At 56.7% G+C, this 23,895-nt stretch overlaps 1 protein-coding gene across 26 annotated transcripts in view; it reads right to left on the reverse strand.

The window, feature by feature from the left end:
* The window catches only part of NRXN2 (neurexin 2), a 287,195-nt gene that overhangs the window by 246,181 nt on the left and 17,119 nt on the right, over nucleotides 1-23,895 (reverse strand). For all 26 annotated transcript variants that reach the window (XM_048858529.2, XM_048858522.2, XM_048858520.2 and 23 more), the window contains exon 2: nucleotides 15,478-16,631. In XM_048858529.2, the coding sequence (XP_048714486.1) occupies nucleotides 15,478-16,195 (718 nt within the window). In that variant the 5' untranslated portion in view covers nucleotides 16,196-16,631. The remainder of the gene's footprint in view (nucleotides 1-15,477; nucleotides 16,632-23,895) is intronic.

A 23,895-nucleotide genomic window follows, 5' to 3' on the forward strand; every position in this document is an offset into this window, starting at 1 on the left:
GATCTGTGGGATGCCTGGGTTTGACCCTGGGGGTTTGCACAGAGCTCAGTGCAGGACAGACGCTTTCTGTTGTAACTAAATGTTTTATGACCAACCTTTATTATTTCTTTAGTCCCTTACTACCATTCCCAGACTCACTGAGTGAGGAAGCATGAAGCCTTCTGGCACCAGGGCTGGGACGGTGGAGGGCTGCAGGTGTGCATAGAGGAGCACTGGCAGGGCTGGGGGGAAGCCCAGGGCTGGATTAGTAGGGGGCTGTGCGTCAGGACTGGGGGGCACTGGCAGGGCTACGGGGGGAGCCCAGGGCTGAGTTAGCAGGGGTCTGCGGGTCAGGACGGGGGGGCACCAGCAGGGCTGGGGGTGGAGCCCAGGGCTGGGACAGCAGGGGGCTGCAGACTCAGGCAGGCCTCACCTTGTGACCACGAGGGCTAGAGTTCAGGGGGCTGCTGAATGAGGGCTGTGTCTGAGCAGAGTGTGACCAGCCACGTCCCCCGCAGACACAACACATGGTGCAGGGCCCAAGGCTCCCACCCCTCAGCACAACCCTTCCCCTCCCACAGAATGGAGCCAAACCAACAAGTGAAGCAATTCATAACAACGGACCAAGGCAAGGAGCTCACAGCTAATAACTGGGGCCAACAGGCTAACCGCAGAGTCCTCCCCCCTTCCTCGCTGACACCAATGGAAACCCCTCCCCCCTCCCCCCCGCAGCTGTCAGGACCAGGGACAGCAGCCAAAACAGGTAAGGGAAAGCGACACAGCTCCACTGGTGCCCTCAATCCCGACCCACAGCCCCTGCCATCCCAGCCCAGCACTCATCCGCCAGAGCCCTCAATCCCAAGCCCAGGCTCCACCCTCCCCACAGCCCTGCCAGCCCCCTCATCCTGATCTGCAGCCCCCTGTGATCCCAGCTCTGGGCTTCGCCCCATATCTTTGCTGGTGCCCCTCAATCCTGACCCACAACACACTGATCCCCCAACACACACACACACACACACACACACACACAGAGCTCTCCATAGAATGGGGTGCAGTCAGGAATGCTCTGCCGAGGTCTCCCCACACCTGCCTTTGCCCCCTACAATGGCTGCACTCCCACCAGCTGTTCCCAGGGACTGATCACCCCTTGCCCCAGGTAACATCATTAATACTGTATGCAAATGATCGGGGGAGGTAGGGGGAGGCTCATGCACTGGTCTGTGCTCTCTTCCCCCACAGCCAGGTGCTGGGGTTGTGACAAGAAGTCTACTGGGTCAGTGTATTGGAGGAGGGGTCATTCTCCTTCCAGACCCCACTGTGAAGGGGGTGCTGGGGTGGAGTAAGTGGTTAGAGTCTCCCAATGCACCCCACATACCCCAGATACCTCCTACAACAGACACCCCAATGCACCCCACATACCCCACCAGACACCCTATTTACCCCCTACCAGACACCCCAATGCACCCCAGATACCCCCACACCCCCAGTTCTGTGCACGGCAGGGTGGGGGAGGGGTGCCAAGACACCAGGCCCCTCTGGATCCTCCTTAGTGATAATTGAGCAAAATGAGCAGGGCAGGTGGCAAGGGCTGGTTTCCATGGCAACCCCAAACAAAAGGCTGGCCAGGCTGACATGGGCTCTAACACATGGCAGGAGAAGGCTGGGAAAAAGGGGGCGCCCCCAACCAAACCTACTCCTCTCCTGTCATCCTGGGGGGAGTCCGGACTCCTGGGTTCTATCCCCAGCCCTGGGCAGAGAATGGGGTCTAGTGGGTGCCTGGGAGCTAGGACACTTGGGTCCCAGCATGACCTGGGATGAGACCCTTCCCCTCTCCATGTTGTGCAGGCTGTGCTGGGGGAGGGAAGGGACCATTCCCGCCATGAGGGCCAAGCACTGCGGGGAGCAGGCCTTGCTGGGAGACCAGTGCTCCCTGCCCCAGAAGCCTCGCTATTCCAATGGATCGGCCCCTGCACATCAAGCTCTGTGCCAGCCTCAGACTCTGTCCCCTGCCCCACCCCACGCCCTGCTGGGCAAGGGGAAATCTCTGGGGAGGGCAGCAGGCATGAGCCAGTGAGTCTGGGGGCTTGAAACAGCCATTGAATGTGGAAGGCCAGGGTGGGGAAATGGGGCACATTGGGGCAAGGGAGAAAGGAGGAGACAGCAACTCTAGGCATGCACATGTGGGTCTGCCTCTGCCTGTAGGTCTGCTACGGGGGACGACACATATCTGTCTGTGGGTCTGCGGCCTATGCGTATCTGCCTGTAGGTCTGCTGGGGGTGTGTGTGTGTGAAAACAACACTTTCTGCGGGCCATGTGTATCTGTCTGAGGGTCTGCTGGGGGGCGGGGTGTGAACTACACGTATCTGTCTGCAGGCCATGTGTATCTGTCTGAGGGTCTGCTGGGGGGCGGGGTGTGAACTACACGTATGTCTACAGGCCATGTGTATCTGTCTGAGGGTCTGCTGGGGGGCGGGGTGTGAACTACACGTATCTGTCTGCAGGCCATGTGTATCTGTCTGAGGGTCTGCTGGGGGGCGGGGTGTGAACTACACGTATCTGTCTGCAGGCCATGTATATCTGTCTGTGGGTCTGCACAGGTGTGCATGCCACGTGTGAATGGGTAAGTTCAGGAGCAGATTTACCATGAAACAAACCATGCAGTGGCACGGGGCCCCCAATGACAGGGTGGCCCCCAAAATGCAGGACAAATATCTGACAGTCTGCCCCTGCGTCCTGGCCGGTGGCGCAGCAGGGCTCAGGCAGGCAGGCTGCCTGCATGCCATGGCCGGTGGCCCCACGTCGCTCCTGGAAGTGGCCGGCTGTGGGCACTTCTCTGCGCGCCCCTGGTGGGGGGGGAGGGGGGGAGAGGCAGCTCCCTGCGCTACCCCCACCCCGGGCAGCGCACGGAGACCTTCTGCCCCCTTCCCCCCAAGGGGCGCACAGAGACGTGCCAGCAGCAGGGTTAAGGTGGCTCCCTGCCCGCTCTGCCTCCCTCCCTCCGCGCTGCTTTGCTCCCGGAAGCGGCCAGCATGTTCCTGTGGCCCCGGGAGCAGGGGAGGGGGTAGTGTCTCCACACGCTGCCCCTGCCCTGAGCACCGACTCCACAGTGCCCATTGGCAGGGAACTGCGGCCAATGGGAGCTGTGGGGGCAGCGGTGCATGGAGATCCCGTGTCCACCCCGCCTAGGAGCCACTGCCGGAAGAGTATGTTTGCGCCAGTGGCTTTGGGAGCCGTGCTGCCCGAGGTAAGCACTGCCCCCCCCCGAGGCACCCCAACCCCCTGCCCCAGCCGAGAGCCTGCACCCAGCACCTAAACTTCCTCCCAGAACCTGCCCCCTGCACTCCAACCCCCTGCCCTGATCAAGGTACCTCTCTTTATTTTCATTTACTTCCCATTACTTATAATATAGGAGGAGGATGAAGAAAAAAAGAATGAAAAACGGGGGGGGGGGGGGAGTAAGCGAGAATGTTCTTTTTTTTGGCTGGGTCCTGAGGGGGGGACCCTGAAAATGAAGCTGCACACAGGGCCCCACTACCTCTAAATCTGCCACTGGGTCGGTTTGTAGCATGTACGTGGGTCTGTCTGTCTGCCTGCAGGTCTGCGGGGTGTGCATGCCGTGTGTGTGTGAGTCGGTTTGTCGGGTGTGGGTGGCACTGTGGAATGTACGTGGGTCTGTCTGTGGGCCTGCAGGGGGTGTGTGTGTGTCTGTTGGTTGATCTGCAGAATGCGTGCATGTCTGTCTGGCTGCCGTGCAGCCCCCGGCTGGCTTGGGCAGTAGCCAGGCTCTGGGCTCCCAGACAACATGTCCCCAACATGGGGTTGGCACACGCCTCACATAGCAGCTGCCAGGCAGCCCATCAGCATGGCATGGCACTGCACGGGGGTGCATCAGGACAACAGCACATAGCATGTTCACTAGTGGGTGAGACAGGCAAAATAGTGGCACACATTGGCCCGTGCCCACTGCCCGCCCCATACAGAGGGAGACATGCAGTCCAAACATTCGTGCCCTAGCGAGGCACACTGCTCCCCGGGCAGCCCTCTGGAGCCAACCGAGCAACAACGGACATTGGCCCAACGCTCTCTCAACATGTTCTAGGGCAGAGGTGGGCAAACTACGGCCCGCGGGACCGTCTTTCCCAGCCCTTGAGCTCCTCACCGGGGAGGCTCCCCCGCAGCCAAGCCGCCGCGCAGGCAGTGCTCTGGGTGGGGGGCTGCGCGCTCCTGCAGGGCAGCAAAGCAGCGTGTCTGGCTCCCGCCGTGTGGCACAGCTGCCAGACATGCTGCTCTGAGCAGCATGGTAAGGGGGCTGGAGGGTTGGAAAAGGGGCAAGGGAGCCTGGGGGGCAGTCAGGGGACAGGGAGCGGGGGCAGTTGGATGGGGTGGAGGTTTGGGGAGGGTGGTCAGGGGATGGGGAATGCGGGGAGTTGGATAAGCATGGGAGTCCCAGGTGGCCTGGCGGGGGCAGGGGTGTGGATAGGGGTCAGGGCAGTGAGAGGACAGGGAGCGGGGGGGTGGAGGGGTTGGCTAGGCGTGAGAGTACCAGGGGGGCCTGTCAGGGGGCAGGGGTATGGATAGGGGTCGGGGCAGTCAGGGAGCAGGGGTGTTGGATGGGGGGTGGGGTCCCGGGGGAGCGGTTAGGGTTGGGGGCAGTCACGGGACAAGGAGCAGGGGGATTGGATGGGTCGGGGGTAAGGGCCAGGCTGTTTGGGGGGGGCACAGCCTTCCCTACCCGGCCCTCCATACAGTTTTGCAACCCCGATGTGGCCCTCGGGCCAAAAAGTTTGTCCACCCCTGTTCTAGAGCCCCCACACGAGGGCCAAATCCAACCCCTCCAGTGCGCCTGAGATATGTTCATGAGCCCCCACACCAGAGCCAAACACAAGATCCAGTGTGCTCGAGACCTATTCTAGAGCCCCCACACCAGAGCCGAATCCAACCCACTCTAGAGTGCTCAAGCTCTGTTCTAAACTGCCACCCCAGGGCTGAATCCACCCCGCGCCACTGGGTCCAAGACCTGTGCTAGAGCCCCCACTCTAGGGCTGAATCTAGACCATCCTAAGAGAACCCATTTTAGGGCTGACCCTGACTCCAGGCTACACATGCTTCAAGTAAATGATGAACCACAGCTCCTCACCCGCACCCCCACCCCCACCCCGTGTTCCCACACTGTGGGAATTCTCCCAATGATTAGAGCGATGATGCAGCCCAAACATGGGTTGGGAGCTTGTGGTTCAGACACTGGGCTGGGTTGTATCCCAGCTCGCCACTGACCTTGGGTGAGTCCCTTCCCCCCCGCCCCAGTGCCTCAGTTTCACCTCCCACCCTTTGTCTCTTCAGACTGTAGGCTCTTCAGGGCAGGGACCATCTCTCACTATATGTCTGTACAAAGCCCAACGGGGGCCCCAATTTCAGCCATGCGGGATCCGTGCAGTGCCCGGCCTGCTGGGGGCCCTGATCTCAGCCAGGGTTGGGGGGGTCTGTGCAGCACCCAGACCACCTGGGGGCCATCATCTTGGCCATTGGGGCGGGGAGTTCTGTGCGGCACCCAGCCCGATGGGGGCACTGATCTCAGCCGGGGGGGTGTCTGTACAGCACCTGGCCCTCCGGAGGCCATGATCTCAGCGGGGGGTAGGGTCTTCGCAGCACCTGGCCTGTTAGGGGCCCCAATCTCAGCCAGGTGGGGAGTCTGTGCAACACCTGGCCCTCTGGAGGCCCTGATCTTGGCGGGGGGTGAGGGGAGGTCAGTGTAGCACCTGGCCTGCTAGGGGCCCTGATCTCAGCCGGGGCAGACAGACACTATTGCAATAAGAGGACTCAGGAATTCTGTATTGTTCAGGGAGGCAAATATGGGCATTTTGTGCTGAACCCAACCCAAAGAGGGAGGAGGGTTCGATTCCAAGTGAACCCCACCCCCACCTCCCCCCAATTACATGCAAAGGCAGATCCCAGCTTTCCCAGCGGCTCCCCTCCCTTGCACAGACACCCCTTGCTTTCCACACTGGCTCCACTAGGAGAGTTTCACACTCCCTGCCGGCTACGGGCAGTGGCACAGCTGGTGGGGGGGAGGACTCCATAGCACCACCTGGTGGTGCCCAGCTGTTCAGCACAGGGTTCAGGCAGCACAAGCCATGCGGAAAAGCCATCCTCCCAGGGGGCATGCAGGCGGGGATGGGCAATCTCTCTCCACATCCCGTCTCCTGGCAGCTCTTCCCCAGCTGACCTTGGGGTGTCCTTGCAGAGGCAGAGACTGAGCGCGGATGGCTGGGCCCGGAGAGCCTCCCCCAACCCTCCGGAGACACACACACTGGGGGGATCCAGGCCAGGCGGCAGCTGCAGTCAGCACTCCCCTCATGTGAACAGGGCTAATAGGAGCAGGTGGGGGGCACCGGGGAGGGGACATCAGGGCCGGTGGGGGGAGAGTACAAGGGAGACAAAAGAAAAGAATGAAAAAATGGGAAAACACCAGAAAGGGGAAGAGGAGAAAGAAAGGATGAAAAATGTGAATGAATGAAAGACAGAACAAGAAAAAAGGCAAAAAGGAGGCGAATAAAAGGATGTAAAAACGAGTAAGAATGGAAAACAGAAACATGGGAAAAGAAAGGAAAGAAGACAGAATGAATGAAAAAGGAAAAGAGCAAAAGAATGAAAGGATAAAAAGGAGAGAAACAAGGAATGAAAGAATGAGAAAGAATAAAAAACAAATAAATGGAAAAAAGGGGGGAAAAGAACAAATAAAGATGGAAAGGGAAACAAAATAACGAAGAAAAGAGTGAATAAAGGAATTCAGTCATGAGAAAGAAAGGGAAAGAAATGAAGAAAAGAATGAACAGTAAAGTGAAAAAAAAGAAAAATCAACAGGGGTTTGGGCAGGGGGGTCAGGAGGAGGAAGTGGGGTAGAGCAGGGAGGTCAGGAACATGAACTGAGGACAGGGAAAGGGGGATACCTCAAGGACTTGGCACCCTGTCCTAGCCCTGCAGCCCCTCCACTGTCCCTTCCTGGCTGTGACATAAAGTGGCACCTGAGCAGGCTCAGTGATCAATGAGGGGGAGAGACGACAAACGTTCCACCCCCATCCGGAATCTGATCCGCCCTCTACCACCACCCCCTCTCACACACACCCCCAGACCCTGTCCAGACCAGTCACCCTGGGGGCTCCTGACCTTGCACTGTGGGAGGGGCTGGGAGGGACAGGCAGGCTGGCACCTCCCCATGTGGCTGGGTCCAGGTGCTGAGCTGGGACAGCTCCTCTTATATAAAACATGCACACACACCCTCCAGCCAGCAACCCTGCCACAGCATGGCCCTTGATCCATACACCCACCAGGGCACTTGCTGTACCCCTAACCCATGCCTAACACACAGCATTCAGGAACCCCTGCCACCACACCAGTCCCATCTCGTGCCATTCATCCAACACCTCCACACACAGCACGACTGATATGCCTGCACCCTCACGCTGCCCGGACATCCTACACTATCAGTACACACACACACACACACACAGAGCATAATTCTACAAGTCCACAGCCTAACACCCCAACATCCTATCCCACTTATACTGACACCCTATCCCACCCTACACCTGCACACCAACACCCTATATACTTGTATACATACAGCGTAAACTTTCACCCATACAACTTTGTACATAACACTCTACAGCCTATGTCCGTTGTATTCACATATGGCATAAATCTCCCAAACAACCTCAATACTCCTTATATACATACACACCCCAGCATATCCCTACACCCTATAATGCTTGTATTCACACAATTCTCCCATACAACTTAACATCCCAAAACTCACTGTCTACCACTTGCGTACATACACATATATACAAGAGTATAATCCTTCAACTCTACAACCTAACACCCTAGTACACACCACTCCTGTACACATAGTATTTACACACACAAAAAACAGCATACACAGGAAGAACCATTTAATCTAACACCCAAGTACACAACACCCTAAACTATTTGAAAACACACATCCGCACACCACAATCCTTTACCCGTACAATAAACATCCCACTACACAACACCCCAGCACCATACCCTTCATAGAATCATAGAATATTCAGGGTTGGAAGGGACCTCAGGAGGTCATCTAGTCCAACCCCCTGCTCAAAGCAGGACCGATCCCCGACTAAATCATCCCAGCCAGGGCTTTGTCAAGCCTGAGTATTGTATTCAAACACACACACACAGACAGTGTAATCCTTCACTCATACATAATACCTTCTGCACACAGCCACACAACAAGGTCCTAACACATCACAAGACAATATCCATACTTTTATTCCCTCACACAGCATAATCCTTAACCCATACAACACCTTCTGCACACTGCCAAACACCACAATCCTTCAACCAGACACCCTACACTACTAGTAGGTCTACCCTTCACCCATACATCCTAGTGCACAACACCCTATGTCCCTTGTGCAGAGACACACACATCATAATCCTTCACCCAGACAACCTAACACCCTAGTACACAACACCCCATGACCTCGTCTTCCTACATGCAACATAGCCAAGCAACCCCACACACCCTAGCACGCAGCGACTTCCCCCAACATTATCCCATTGTACCCAGCAACACCCCCATTACTTCCACCCAAACCTCCTCAGTCACTGAAGAGTAGTTAGCAAAACTGTCCCCTGGGCAACCAGCCTAGGCAACAGTCACCGAGGCGTCACCACACTGTTGACCATAGCAACTGGCCTCAGCCAAAGAATTCAGTCAGCACAATCTCTGCAACAATGATGGATAGTTGCCAAGAGTCAGCCAGCCCAACCAACTGTCTCCATAGCAACCAGCCCTAGACAACAGCCACCAAGAAGCTAGCCAGTGAAAGCGTATCCCTGGCAAGCAGCCATAGACAACAGCCAATGAAGATTTGGTTGGCCCAGTTGTCTCCGTAGCAAATGGGCAAGAAACACAATCACCAAGCAGTCAATAGTTGTCTCAGTTCTCTCCATGGCAACCATCCTAGACAACTGTCACCCAAGATTCAGAGTGTGTGGGTGGACTGTGCACTGAAGGTGAGGGAGATGTGTGTCTGTGTGTGGTTGAGTGCATTGTGCATACGTGGGTGGGCGAGCAAGTGGCTGGCTGTCTTGTGTGCATCTGCCATGTTTGTGTGTGTTGTGTGACAGATGGGATGGTGTCTGTACAGGTGTGTTTGTATGTCTGGGGGTGTGTGTGTGAGTATGTTGTGAGCGGGTGTGTTTCTTGTGTGTTTGTTGGTACATTTGTTTTGCATCTATAAGTACTGTCTGTGTGTGTGTATATATAGTGTTTTGAGAGTGCCTGTTTCTATCTGTGTGTTTAAGAAAGTGTCTCTGTGTGTATATAAGAATCTATGAGTGTCGCATGTGAGCATGTGTCTGTGCTGCGTGACTGTTTTTGTGTTACTGGGTGCCTGCCTGTGTGAACTGTGTGGGACTGCGTCATTCTCCATGTGTCTGTACACATGTATGTTTTGTGTGACTGTTTTTATGTGTTGTGCAGTACGCCCACCCAGATAGCACTCACATGCATGTCTGCCTGTGTGTACTGAGAGTGTGTCATTGTGTGTGCACACGCTTGCTGTGAGAGTTTGCCTGGGTATTGTCTATCTGTGTGTGTTTTTGAGAGAGTGTATGGGGGGGTGATGTGTCATGAGTAAATGTGTGTGTTTGCATACATACACATACACACTCTCTCCCGACCACAGACCGCTAGTGACTGGCCAGGGAGCGCTCCCCCTCTGCCAGCTGGGGCAACTCACAGACACAGCTTACCCAGCCCAGGATCACAGCCAAGCAGACATGGCCATGAACACACACATTTTGGCTAAACAAACACCGCATGGCTGGGATGGGATTGCTTCCCCAAAAAGAGCCTGATCTCACCCCACACAAGTCCCCAGTTAACCTAGCGGGAAAAGGAACTTGGCCAAGGTCACACAGTCGGTCAGTCACAGAAGGAACCCAGAAGTCCTGACTCTCTAACCCAGTAGGCCCCACTCCCCTCTCCGAGCTGGGACAGACCCCACAAGTCCTGAATCCCAGCCTCCCTGCCCTACTCTAACCACTGGGCCCCCGTGTCTCTCTGCGCAGTGTCACTCTGGCACTGTTGGAATCACTGTGCAGATGAAGAGGCACTTGTAGGATTTTAGGTGTTTAACATCCCCAGATGCCCCCTAGGGAGCTGTGATTCCTTGCACCTTTGCCCTGCCTCCCCCCTCCCCACCCCCACTCATACTCAGACACACAGCACGGAAACTCCCTCGCCTGGTGGGTGGCAACAGGGAAACCCTATGGAGCCAGAGAGCACTAGGGGGCACAGGCTTCACAGTGACTGTAGGCCCAGCACATTGCCCACCCCAGCTCCTTGCCTCCCTCCAGCCCCACCACAGCTCCCTGGGGCCACCCTCCCAGCCCCACCACAGCTCCCTGGGGCCACCCTCCCAGCCCCTCCATCACAGGGACTCCCTGCAACTCCCCCTCCTTCAAGCCAGGTACTCCGTGTCCCCCATGCCAGGTACCCCATTCTCCTCCCATGCCAGAGGCTCTGTAACCCTACTTCCCCCCAGTACCAGGCTCCCCATTCTCCCCCGCATGCCATGGGCTGTATGTACCTCTACCCCTCTCCCCCATGCCAGGGGCTCTCTGCCCCCCATCCCAGGTCTCCCATTCCCCCCCATGCCAGGTACCCAATTCTCCCTCCGTGCCGGGGCTCTGTGCCCCCCCGCCAGGAGCACTGGTGACAACCATTGGCCAAGGTGCTGGGAGACACAAAGCCAGGCCCAAGGCAGGTCCTGCTGGACCGTGTCAGGGGCACTGGGGCCCCATTCCAACCCAGGATTCCTGATGGAACTCTCATCCATACATACGCACATGCTGAGCTGGTCCTGGTCTAACTAACTAACAAACAGATAACTAACAGTTATCCTGGGCAAACCCTAGCACTGCCTCAGGCTTTAAACTGATCTCGTGAGAGGCCGGGAGACCTTCCTGGGGGACAGGTTATCCTGTCGGTGGGGGCTTCTGGCTCCTTCCTCTGAAGCAACTGGGACTGGTCACTGTTGCAGACAGAGACCAGGTTGGATGGGCCCTGGGTGGCAGTGGGGGAGAAAGGGAATATCACGCTGGACGGGCCCCTAGGTCTGATCTGGGATGGCAGGGAGGGTGGTGTGATAAATGAGAGTAGGGTAGCTCCCTTTTATGGACACCCAACCAGCCAGTTAGCTATAAAATCCCTGTTAGTAGCTGTTCTCTACTCGCTTTACCTGTAAAGGGTTAAAAAAGCCCATAGGTAAAAGGAAGGGAGTGGACACCTAACCAGAAGAGTCAATGGGAGGGCTAGAACTTTTTAAAATTGGGAAAAAACTTTCCCTTTGTCTGTCTGTCTGTCGTTCTCCGGGGAGAGGAGATGCAGAGCAGGAACAGAGCTGAATTATGCTGTAGGAAGCTTTAAGCCAGGTCTGAAAAACCATCAGATCATACCTACAGACTATTGATTTGAAACCCCCAGATATGTAAGTAGCTCAGGGAATGTCTAGGAAGACACGATTAGGTTTATCTTTTTTTTTTTTTCCTTATTGGCGTGTGGACTCCTCTGTGCTAACCCCAAATGCTTTTATTTTGCTTGTAACCATTAAGTTGGACCTCAAGAAAACCATTCTTGATGGTTAATTATTATATTGGCTCTTTTTAAATCTGGCAATAACCTAAGTTCCAGATGTATTTTCTTTCTTTTTGTTTTTAATAAAATTTACCTTTTTTAAGAACAGGATTGGGGTTGTGCATGTCCTAAGGGGTTTGTGCATGTTGTTTAATTAGCTGGTGGCAACAGCTGATTTCCTTTGTTTTTCTTTCTCTGCTCTTCCCCGAGGAGGGGTGAAAGGGCTTGAGGGTAACCCCTGGGGAGGAATTCCCAAGTGTGCCTTCCTGGGTCCAAAGGGGTTTTTTGCACTTGGATGGTGGCAGCATCTACCCATCCCAGGTCAGAGAGAAGCTGTGACCTTGGGAGTTTAATACCAGCCTGGAGTGGCCAGTATTAATTTTTAGAATCCTTGCTGGCCCCCATCTTCTGCCCTCCGTGTGCTAGAGTGGGGAATCAGCCTTGACAGGTGGGGTGATACCAAGCTGGGCAGGCCCGAGGTCTGATTGAAGGTGGTTGTGGGGGGATACCAGGCTGGGCGGGCCCTAGATCTGATTTGGGGTGGCAGGGAGGGTGGGGGAAGACGATGTTGGGTGGGCCTATGGATCTTATCCAATCTGGTTGTTCCTAAGCTCCTGTCTGCCTTCTCTGACCCATCCTCACTCTGTATCCCTCCAGCACTCCACCCCAGCCAAATGCTCCCCAGCTCCATGATCTCTGCTCTCACCAGCGTAAACCCTATTTTGCCATTTTTGGGGAGACAGCAGATTGCAGTGGCTGGGCACTGGACTGGGAGTCAGGACTCCTGGATTCTATCCCCAGCTCTGCCCTGACCTGGGACAAGTATTTTCCCTCTCGGTGCCTCAGTTTCCCCATCACCACCTTTTGTCTATTTCGTCTGTGAGCTCTTTGGGGTGTGGTCTGTCAGTGCATGCCTGCACAGCGTGACAGGGACCCCACTCTCGGTCAGAGAGAAGGGGTCTCTACCAACTGGTACAAGGAGAGCACACATGCGTGGGGAGAAGGCGTGTACAAACATGCCCAGCTGTCACGGAGTCCCCGGGCGATGCTCTGAAATTGCTCCCTACGAAGCCAGTCAGGACTCTGGTGAAGTCTCCTTTCTGTGAGCAGACTGTCTTAGGGCAAGAAGCTCACACAGCTTCCACCTTCCTGGGTCTGACCTCGGAGCATTCAGCATCCTGTGCCCCTCCGTGCGCTTCCCACAGCGAGTCCGCCCAGGCGGGGCTCTTGGGGAAGCCAGAGGGCCCTGCACCCCAACTTTGCAGTCAGATGTGACTCTCAGCCAGCCAGTAAAACAGAGGTTTATTAGACAACAGGAACATGGTCTAAAACAGAGGTTGTAGGTACAGAGAACAGGACCCCTCAGCAGGGTCCATTTTGGGGGGGCAGTGAGCCAGACAACCATGTCTGCACTTCATTCCATGTCCCCAGCCAGCCCCAAATTGACTCACCCTCCAGCCCCTCCTCCTCTGGGCTTTGTCCCATTCCCTGGGCCTGGAGGTCACCTGATTCCTTTGTTCTCCAACCCTTTATCTATCACCTTGCAGGGGGGAAGGACCCAGGCCATCAGTTGCCAGGAGGCAGAGTGTTGGCCATTCATGTACGCTGGCCCTTTGCTCTGCAACAATTACACCCCCTGATCCCACCACCTAGAGACTTAAGAAATGCATAGGGGAAACTGAGGCACCCCTACAGTACTCAGAGGAAACATTAAGAACAGTCCCACTTCGTCACACCAGCACAGCGCAGAGCCTTGTTGGGTAGTTTGTTCCCAAGCAGCCTATTAACACTGATGCCACAATTTGCTGTCCCCATCAAACACAGCCATTTGACCTTGGTCACCTGTTTGCTCCCCCACTAGAATGCACCCGCCCCAAAGGCGCTGCCGGCTGGGCCAGTTGACCACCGGTTCACCCCTCTCTATACAGCGACTGGCCACTGCATTCCCAAAGCAGATTCTGACTTTGGGAATGCTGGTCCATTTCACACATTCACAGCGACCTCCAGAGGCACGTGGGCTTAGGGAAGGAGGATGGACTTGGGACATCTGGGTTCAATTCCTACCGGTCATCACCCTGTGCCTCAGTTTCCCCACCCGTAAAACAGGGGATAATCATCCTTCCTTCATATACTGAGAAAACAAACTGTCCAGGGCAGAGCAGCACTGAGCATGAGCACCCTCCGTACACCTGTGCAAAACCGCTGAGCATATCACAGTCACTGAGCCCTGGTGACAATGGCTGGCCAAGGTGCTAGGAGACACAAAGCTAGTCCCAAGGCGGGTCCTGCTGGACCACTTAAAAACACAGTAGCCACCCACTCAAACTCACTGGCCAGGTAGCACGACCGTGACTTGAGTTTAGGGCTCAGGCAGGAAGTGTTCACTGACACTTTATTTTTGAAATAACACATTTTACTGAAGGAATGGGAAATCCTCTCGGAAAAATGTTCTTCTCTTTAAAATTTTCTGATTTCTGGTTGAAAACCTGAAAATAATGTGGGAAAAAATCAGTTGGGGACCAAAACGTTTATTTGAAAACTGATTTTGGGGGGGAAGATGGGTGGGTTTTCATTAACAAGAAGTCACAGGAAATTGCATGGCCAATAAAAGGATTTTTTCAAAATTTCCCCCCCAAAAATATGAATTTTTTTTGTCCTGATCTGTTTGACTCACTCAGCTTTCGAGGAAGATGGACAACACACAGACCAGCCTGGTACCCGTGAAACTGCCAGAGCTCACAATAGCACTAAAAGTCTCCTAACCGAGCTCAGGGGCCCCTTCGGGTCAGGCACTGCACTGACCCACCCCCCGAACCGAGCTCAGGGGCCCCGTCGGGTCAGGCGCTGCACTGACCCCCGCCCCCTCCCCCAACTGAGCTCAGGGGCCACATCGGATCAGGCACTGCACTGATCCCCTTCCCCCAACTGAGCTCAGGGCCCCCGTCAGGCCGGGCACTGCCCAGACACTCAGGGTCAGATTATTTCCTGCATTTTACAGATAAGGGAACTGCGGCACAGAGGGGGAAGTGACTTGCCCCAGGACACCCAGTAGGCCACGGACCAAACTTCATTGGGCTAAGCTGGTAAAGCGTCCTCCTCAAGCCAGTATAACCCAGTTCCCGACCACCAGCCTAAGCTAGAGACTCCCCCACTCCAGCAACCCAGCCTCTATAACCACTGGACCCCACTACCCTCCCAGAGCTGATATAGAACCCAGGAGTCCTGGCTCCCAGCCCTGTGCTCTAACCTTGTGTGCTGGCTGTCGAGCCTTACAACAGCAACACCCACAAACACACCCCAATAATAAAAGAAATAAGATCCCCACAAAGCGACAGCCCCAAAGGCTCCAGCCTGCAGCCTGTCTATCCCTGTCCCCTCCTACAAATCCCAGGCTAGAAGCTGCCAAAGAAGAGATGGGGCCAGGCCCAAATCTGGGTCCAGATCCCACAGCATGGGCAAGGGGCCAACACCTCAAACCTGGATAGCTGACACCGCAAACACTCTCCCGGATTGCAGAGAGCCCACCCTGGCCAGTCAGGCACCACGGCTGTGACAGCTCAGCCAGGCTCCTGGTGGCACAAAGCAGAGGCCAAGGGCTGACAGAACTGACAAGTCCAAGCCCCTCTCTCCCGGCACCACTCTGGGGAAAGGGGAGAGCACGCTGTGAGGGTATGGGGGGGGGGGTGAGCTCTCTCTGCTGCTGCCCAGCCTGTCCCTAGGGCAATGCCCTCACTCTGGGGAGAGACAGTGAGCCATCTGGGACACACTCCTGCTCCAGCCCCTCGCCCTCCCCTCCTGCCCCCTAGGGTCTCACCTTCGCTGCAGAACTTGCCCTGGAAGCCGGTCATACTGCAGTCGCACTGCACCTCCCCGTTCAGCACGCTGCAGAGCCCACCATGTGCGCAGGGGTTTTGCTTGGTGCACAGGTACTCAGTGTCGCTGCGGATGCCCTGGCTGCCCAGCAGGGCCGGCGGTGTGTCACCCACCTTGAGGTTGGCCACCAGCCCCTTGAAGGGCACCTCATACTTGACGGTGCTCAGGGTGAGGGCCGAGAGGCGCACGTCAGGCGGGATCCCCCCCACAAAGAGGTCGCTCTCCACGGCCATGTCCCTCCGCTTGGACTTGACCTCTGCCACCTTGGCCTCGCCATCCACCACCAGCATGGTCTCCCGGTAGTTGCGGGTCAGGAGCACCATGTGCCAGCGGTCGTCATCCACGGGCGTCTCCAGGTGCAGCGTGGCAGGCTCGGCACAGGAGATGGTGAAACGCAGGCGCAGGTGCCCCTCGGCAATCATGAGCTCCAGGAAGTCACAGTTCCCCCCGTCGTCCAGGTAAAGCACCAGCGCCCGTGAGACGTTTGTCTTCAAGCTAAAGCTCAGCTCCCCCAAGGAGCTGGCATCCCAGCGGGCATAGCGGGCCCACTGCCCTGTGGCGCCACCGAACTCCAGCGCCGCCCCGCCCGCCCCAGGGCCCAGCAGGGCACCCATCAGCAGCACCAAGGGCAGCAGTCTGGCCATGGCACCCAGTCTCATCTGTCCCTGCCCCCCCCCAAGGCAAATGCTGGGCACTGCCCCCGCACTGCCACAGCCTCAGATCCTCATGGGGGGGGCGGGCGGGCAGCTGGATGGGGGGAGGGAGGGGCAGGCAGGGTTGGGGTGCGGTGGCTTCCTCGGAGGCCGGGGAGCAGGTGGAGATGAGAGGGGGACTCCACTCAGATGGAGGGTGGGGGGCTTTCACTGCCACTCAGTGACAAGGGGAGATGGGACGCCAGGATCCAAATATCCAGAAGTCAGAGAGAACAAATCCAGGCCCCAGCCAAGTCAACCCCCTCCCCCCACCCAGCCTCCACCAATCACAGGCTCCAGGTCCGGCTCCAGCAAGTTACAGCATCCTCCTCCAGTGGGGTGCAGAGCCAGCCGCGCCCACAGGGGGTGCTCGGCCCGGCTCCGGCGTCGCAGGAGGTCGGAGCTGCGAGGAGAGAGAGGAGACGTGTGAGGCCGGGCCATGTGCACCAAAGGGTTAATACAATGCAGCCCGTTCTAACACACTAGACCCTGCCCTCCCAGAGCCAAGGGCTGAACCCCGGCGTTCAGGGAACACCCCTCCCCAACCCTAGGGCTGGCTACTCTCCCAGGAAATTCCCCTTCTCATAGTAGTTCCAGCCCAGGACCTCCTCTGATTGGTTGCTCTTCCCCACTTTCCCCACCTCCTGTGGGAGGGTGGCCAATCAGAGCTGTTACAGGAGGCCAAGTAGCACCCCACCCCCCCAGGCCACAGGATTTTGGGTAGGGGAGAAGGAAAAAGAAGCAGGCCAAACCATTCTCACAGTGAGGGGCGTGGGAGCAGGCTGTACCATTCTCACAGGGAGGGGGAGCAGGTCATACTATTCTCACAGGGAAGACAGGTGAAAAGGAGGGACCAGGCCTTACCATTCTCACAGAGAGAGAGAGGCGGGAGCAGACCACACCATTCTCAAAGCAAGGACGGGGAGGGGGGAGAGAAAGAGAGGTGGAAGCAGTCCATACCATTCTCACAGCGAGGAGGGGGGTGAAGAGGCGGAGCAGGCCATACCATTTTCACAGCAAGGATGGGGGGGAGAGGCAGAAGCAGGCCATACCAGTCTCACAGCGAGGATGGGGGAAAGCAGGGAGCAGGTCATATTCTCACAGCAAGAATGGGTGGGAAGGAGGGAGCAGGTCATACTGTTCTCACAGCAAGGACGGGCAGGGAGAGAGACAGGAGCAGGCTGTACCCTTCTCACAGTGAGGAGGAAGGTGAAGAGGCGGGAGCAGGCTATACCATTCTCACTGTGAAGGGAGGGGAGAGGCGGGAGCAGACCATACCATTCTCACAGCAAGGTGGGGGAAGAGGTGGGAGCAGGCCGTACCATTCTCACAGAGAGAAGGGTGGAGAGGTGGGAGCAGGCCATACCATTCTTACAGTGAGGAGTGGGGGAGAAAAGGGGGCAGGCCATACCAGTTTTACAATGAGGATGGAGAGTGAGAGAGGCAGGAGCACACCATACCATTCTCACAGCAAGGATGAGGAGGAGAGGAGGGAGCAAGCCATACCATTCTCACAGTGAAGGAGGGGAGAGGTGGGAGCAGCCCGTACCATTCTCACAGCAAGGATGGGGGAGAGGAGGGAGCAGGTCACACTATTCTCACAGTGAGAATGGGAGGAGAGCAGGGAGCAGGCCACACCATTCTCACAGCAAGGCTGAGTGGGAAGGAGGGAGCAGTTAAGGTGGGAGCAGGCTATACCATTCTCTCTGTGAAGGGAGGGGAGAGGCGGGAGCAGACCATACCATTCTCACAGCAAGGTGGGGGAAGAGGTGGGAGCAGGCTGTACCATTCTCACAGAGAGAAGGGTGGAGAGGTGGGAGCAGGCCATACCATTCTTACAGTGAGGAGTGGGGGAGAAAAGGGGGCAGGCCATACCAGTTTTACAATGAGGATGGAGAGTGAGAGAGGCAGGAGCACACCATACCATTCTCACAGCAAGGATGAGGAGGAGAGGAGGGAGCAAGCCATACCATTCTCACAGTGAAGGAGGGGAGAGGTGGGAGCAGCCCGTACCATTCTCACAGCAAGGATGGGGGAGAGGAGGGAGCAGGTCACACTATTCTCACAGTGAGAATGGGAGGAGAGCAGGGAGCAGGCCACACCATTCTCACAGCAAGGCTGGGTGGGAAGGAGGGAGCAGTTAAGGTGGGAGCAGGCCATACCATTCTCACGGGGGGGGGGGGGAGAGAGAGGCGGGAGCAAGCTGTACCATTCTCACAATGAGGATGGGGGGAGGAGGAGGGAGCAGGTCATATTATTCTCACAGGGAGGATGGCGGGAGGGGCAGAGCAGGCCATACCATTGTCATAGGGACAGATGCTGCTCCCTCCTCCCCTCAGTCTACTCCTTGCTCCTCCACCCTCCCTCCAACACCAGAGCAGGGAGGGGTAAAGAGCCTTTGGACTTGTCCTGACATCTGCCCCCCAAGCAACCCTGCTGAGGGCCCAGTGCTGACTGCTCTCTCAGCCACACACCCTGTGTTCTTTGCACAAGGCCCCAGCCCTGGTCGTTTTAGGGGTAGGTGACCAGAGCAGCTGCCCTCAATGCCAACCTCCAGGGGACTAGGGTGGCTCCCGCCAGCCCTCCCCGACACACTGGCTTATTTGCACAGGGACAATCCTAGCCCGCCCCATTATTTGCACAGACCACTCCCCACCCCTCCCCCTGGGCCATATGCCATTTATGGCCTTCCCCCCCCCCCCCCCCGACAATCTGCATCTCATCACTGCACTGCCACTCAGGCATTATTTACAACCCACCCACCACTGGCATACTGTAGGCAGAGGGGGGCATGCAGAAAGGGAGCAGAAAGAGGAGGGGGTGGGGCAGAGGGGAACAGAGAGTAGGTCTGATTGGGGGCAGCAGGGACTGGATGGGCCCATGGGTCTGATCTGAGAGTGGGGCAGGGAATACCAGGCTGGATGGGCCCATGGGTCTGATGCAAGGTGGCAGGGGGAGGGGAGATACTGGGGTGGGTGAGCCCATTGGTCGAACCTGTTACCCCTACCAGCGACCATGGCAATCAACCCTCATGAACACCCCGTCACCCCAAAAATCTATTAAAAGAACAAATGTAAATGGGGTGGGGGAAGGGGCGGTTTCCACAGTAACACGGCACCGGGGATATGGCATCATGCAAATGAGGTATGGCAGGTTATTTATAACTGTGCCTCGTCTGTGCCCCTCATTGGGTAATGGGGGCCATTAGCATGCGCTGCATAATTAGCCAATCACATTAAATGCTGCACCTGTGCGAGGGGAGGCACTGATTGACGCCTGAGCAGTGTGCTGGGGGGCTGGGCTCTGAGCCCCACGATTCTCCCTCCTCAGCACCATCATCCCCTGTGGGTTGCTCGGGTGTGGGGGTAGCTTTTCCTGCCCCCGCCAAATCCCAGCAGACTGCACCAAGGGATGAGACTGTACCGGAGAGTTGGATTGACTTGAACCTCCTCCCCGGGCTTCTCACTCCCCCAACTCATCCCCTCAACTCCCATCTTTCCCCACCCTTGCACCCCCTCCCCCTTACCATCTTACCTCCTTCCCTCCCCCTCCTCCTCTACAATCCCCCACCCCCCACCAGCCCTCTGTTCCCCCTTACTATCCCCACCCACCTCTACTCCCAACTCCCTCCAACCCCCCCTTACCATCCCCACCCCCTTGTCTTTTTTAGAGAAGGAAATTAATTAACTATTGATTCCTGCTGCCTGATGGGGTCACATTCCCACCAGACAGGTGATGTTCTGTGGGGCGGGGGGAGATACAGGGAGCTGGAAGGGGATGAAGCCAAAGGGGGTGGCGGGCTCACCATGCAGCAATGCAGTCACAAACAGGAGATGGGGAAGAATGAACATGGGGGCTGGTTTTACACTGTGAATTGCAGGGAGGGACAGGAGGTCTCAGTTCTATCTTCACCTCTGGGAGGGGAGTGGAGTTTACTGGGTTAGAGCGAGGAGGGCTGGGAATCAGGATGCCTGGGTTCTATTCCCAGCTCTGGGAGTGGAGTGGGGTCCAGTGGGTTAGAACTGGGGAGGGGGAGTCAGGACTCTTGGGTTCAGGGAGGAATCTGTGGCAGATCTGGGAACTGAACCCAGGAGTCCTGAGTCCCAGTGCCCTAACCACAAAGGCCTCCTTTCACGCAGCTCTTCTGCGGAACTGTGAGAAACATAACTAGGACTGCATCCAATGAAGTGAGCTGTAGCTCATGAAAGCTTATGCTTAAATAAATTGGTTAGTCTCTAAGGTGCCACAAGTACTCCTTTTCTTTTTGCGAATACAGACTAACACGGCTGCTACTCTGATAACTAGGATTCATGCCATGAAGCTTGGATTGGAATATATTCCTGACCCCAGATCAGGGTCAAGAACAGTCTGGTCTTGATTAAGTTTAAAGCACATCAAATCAAGGGTGCTCTCCCCTAAACACCCCACCATGCACACAGATGCAAAACAAGATTGATGCCAGCAGCAACATCCAATGAACTTTGGGTGAAACCCGCACCAGCCCTGGTCTAACAGGCTCTCAGTGCTGCATTGTTCACCTGAGGAACTCCCTGCTACAAGAAAATGATCAAACAATTCTCATTCTTCCTCTCTGGAACATTGCAACCTGGGTGTCTAAGCACAGCACAAAAAGTAGAATTACACCACTGAGCCAGGAACAGCCACCACTTAAATCTGGGGCAGGTAAATGCTAAGAAGAGTTGACATATTATTATTTGCTCTGGAGTCAGCTGAGATCAGAGCCCAGACATGCCACGTGGTGCACCGATTGAGACTGGGGCCCCGCCGCACCAGGGAAGACAGACATTGAGAAACAGTCCCCACCCCAAAGAGCTCACAGTCTAAATAGACAAAAGAGGGGAGGGGAAACAGTGGCTCCAAGAGGCAAAGGGACTTGCCCAAGCTCAGCGGCAGAGCCAGGGGTAGAACCTAGGAGTCCTAGCTCCTAGTCCAGCACACTATCCCCTGCAATCCATCCTTCAGGTTGGGTGTACTGTGCTTTGACCTTGAGGTGCCAAGATCCCGAGAATGGTTGTGACAAAATCATGTAGCAGGAAGTTCCACAGGTGAGCAGCACTGTAGTGAGTGTAGAGGGGTGGGTGCTGTCCCTTGCAGGGATCCTAGGAGTCCAAGATTGGGCCCCTGAGCCACTCTGCCACACCAGTTCCCATCCTCATGGATCTGCTCGGAGAGGCATGAGTCCCTGCCCGCCTCCCGTCCTCAGTATCACAGTTCCAGCATGGTACGGCAGCCCTGGGTTGTCGCTTCAGATTAAGCGTGTTGCCAAGCATGTGCAGACAAGTACGATGGGCCCCATGCTCATGCGCTCTACTCTGCCAGCCCTGCAGGCTCTGCCAGCCGGGCTTTGTGCTGGGCAGCCAGGCCAGCACGGGGAGTTCAGGGGACGCAACGTCCTTTGGATCCCATAGGCAGGGATCTCTCACCCTCCCCCCATCCTTGTTCCTCAGCCAGGTTGCAGGGCAGCATCCTGCAACAGGGGCTGCCAGCCACTCAGCGTGGTGTGCAAGGAGGCACGCAGCTTCAGAGCACAAGCAACTGTGAGCAGGGCCAGTCTTGTGCAAGCACACATGCATGGGCTCAAGAAGTGCCATGGGAGCATGCAAAGGTACGTGCACATGCAGCCACATCGCCTCCCGCAAGGACACTGGCTATGTGCACTCACGCATGAGCCTGCTGAGACTCCACACACAGATATGCTCCCACAGCCGCATCACCTATGCAAGGACACACACTCACACGCATGTGCACATGGCCAGAGCCTCATGTGAGCCCACCCCTCCCTCCCCCTGCAGCCCCATCATCCTGTGCAAGGACGGACACATGCAACACAGCCAGGACCTTGTGCAAGCACATGACTGCACAAAAACAGCAGCCCCCCCATCACATCCAGTTGCACACACCCCTCCCCCCAAGGACACGCGTGCCTCACCGGGACAAATCCCTCACAGCAGGGAACACACCGGCAGACTCCATCATGTACCATGCTATCCATGGCACACGCACACAGGTAACACCAGTGCGAAGGGGGAGGAAACAGCATCAGGACTCCTGGGACCCATTCTCTGCTCTGGGAGGGTGGCGCGGGCTAGTGGTTAGAGCAGGGGGCTGGGAGTCAGGACTCCTAGGTTCTATCCCTGGCTCATCCACTTCCTTTCCCTTCCCTGTGCCTCAGTTACCCTTTCTCCCACCCCCCACCCCCAACAACATGGTATAGGTGCTTCGGGGTAGCTAACACAGGGACTATCCAGCCTACTAGTACATGGGCCAATTTATTTACTCTGCCCTCCTAGCTTTTCTGGAAGGGGGTTAACAGAGAACAGGCAACGCAGCGAGTGGCCTTCACACTACACATTTACCAGGCAGCTCTTAATAAAAGCTGCCGTCATGCCAGCCCAATGCCATAACCTCCACTGGCTTCCACAACAGGGGCAAGAACCTACACTGAGGGGCACAGAGCACAGGGCCATCCCTAGCCTAGAGCATCTCATTCTCTGCTCGAACCCCCTGGCCCCCACTCCCCTCCCAGAACTCGGAATGGAACCCAGGAGTCCTGTGCAGGGCATATAAATAATTTTAAAATAGCTACACCTGAGGCCTGCGGGGCTGCAATCAGGGGAGGAGAGGTGAGGGAGCAGTATCCAGAGAACCTGCTTCTGGAGGAGCTCTTGGCCCTGGGGGGAGCCACCTCCAATGGGGGAGAAAGACAGGAACCCAGGAGTCCAGCATCCCCTGTCCCCCGCACACACACAGAGTCGCTTCAGTCTACTGCCTCTGGCCCAAGGGTGTCTCCTTGCATTAGGGCAGGCGGGCAGGCTGCTCAGACAGTGTGAAGAGGCGTCCCTCCCCCCAGATCGCCGAGTGCTGCCAGCCACACACTCACAACCGTGGGTTTAGCAGGCCAATGCTCAAACCACTGAGCTATCACTGCCCCGACCCAGGCGAGCACCGTGCCTGGACATGCTGCCCCCCCAAATCCCTCTGCTTCCATTGCACCCCCAGCCAGAACCCAGGGCTCCTCCCACCCCATCCCCTCCAAACCCCCCGACCCTGCCCAGCACCCCATCCCCCACTCTCTCTCTCTCACACACACACACGCTCGTGCACACACCCCGACCCCCACTGGACCTCTCCCCACCTCCTCCTCCTCCCCCATACACACTCCATCCCCTGCCGGACCTCCCACCACCACTTGCCCACACACTCTTACCCCCACTGGACCTCCCCCCATCCCTCCTTTCACACACCCCGATCCTCTGCCGGACCTCCCCCCCAATCCCATCCCCCAGTCACGCACCCTGCCAGGCCTCCCTGTAATCCCATCGCTCTATATATACCCCAACCCCCTGCCAGGTCTCCCCCCTCAGACACCCCGATCCACTGCTGGGCCTATCCCCCCCCCGGCAACTCCAATCCCCTGCTAGGCCTCCCCTCCAACCCCCCCGCCCCGCATCCCCCTCATCACACACCCCAGTCCTCTGTCTGGCCTCCCCCCTCCACATCCCATCCTCCCCACACACACAGTTCCCCCTTCGGGCCTTTCCCCCACCCACACACAAGTCCCCAGCCCTAACCTCAATCCCAAACTGTCAGTCCCCAACACCAGCTTCCAGGGCCTCCCCCTCCTAGTTCAACAACTGGGCAAACAA

The sequence above is a fragment of the Caretta caretta genome, chromosome 7, assembly GCF_965140235.1.
Source record: "Caretta caretta isolate rCarCar2 chromosome 7, rCarCar1.hap1, whole genome shotgun sequence".
In the NCBI taxonomy this organism is placed as follows: Eukaryota; Metazoa; Chordata; order Testudines; family Cheloniidae; genus Caretta; species Caretta caretta.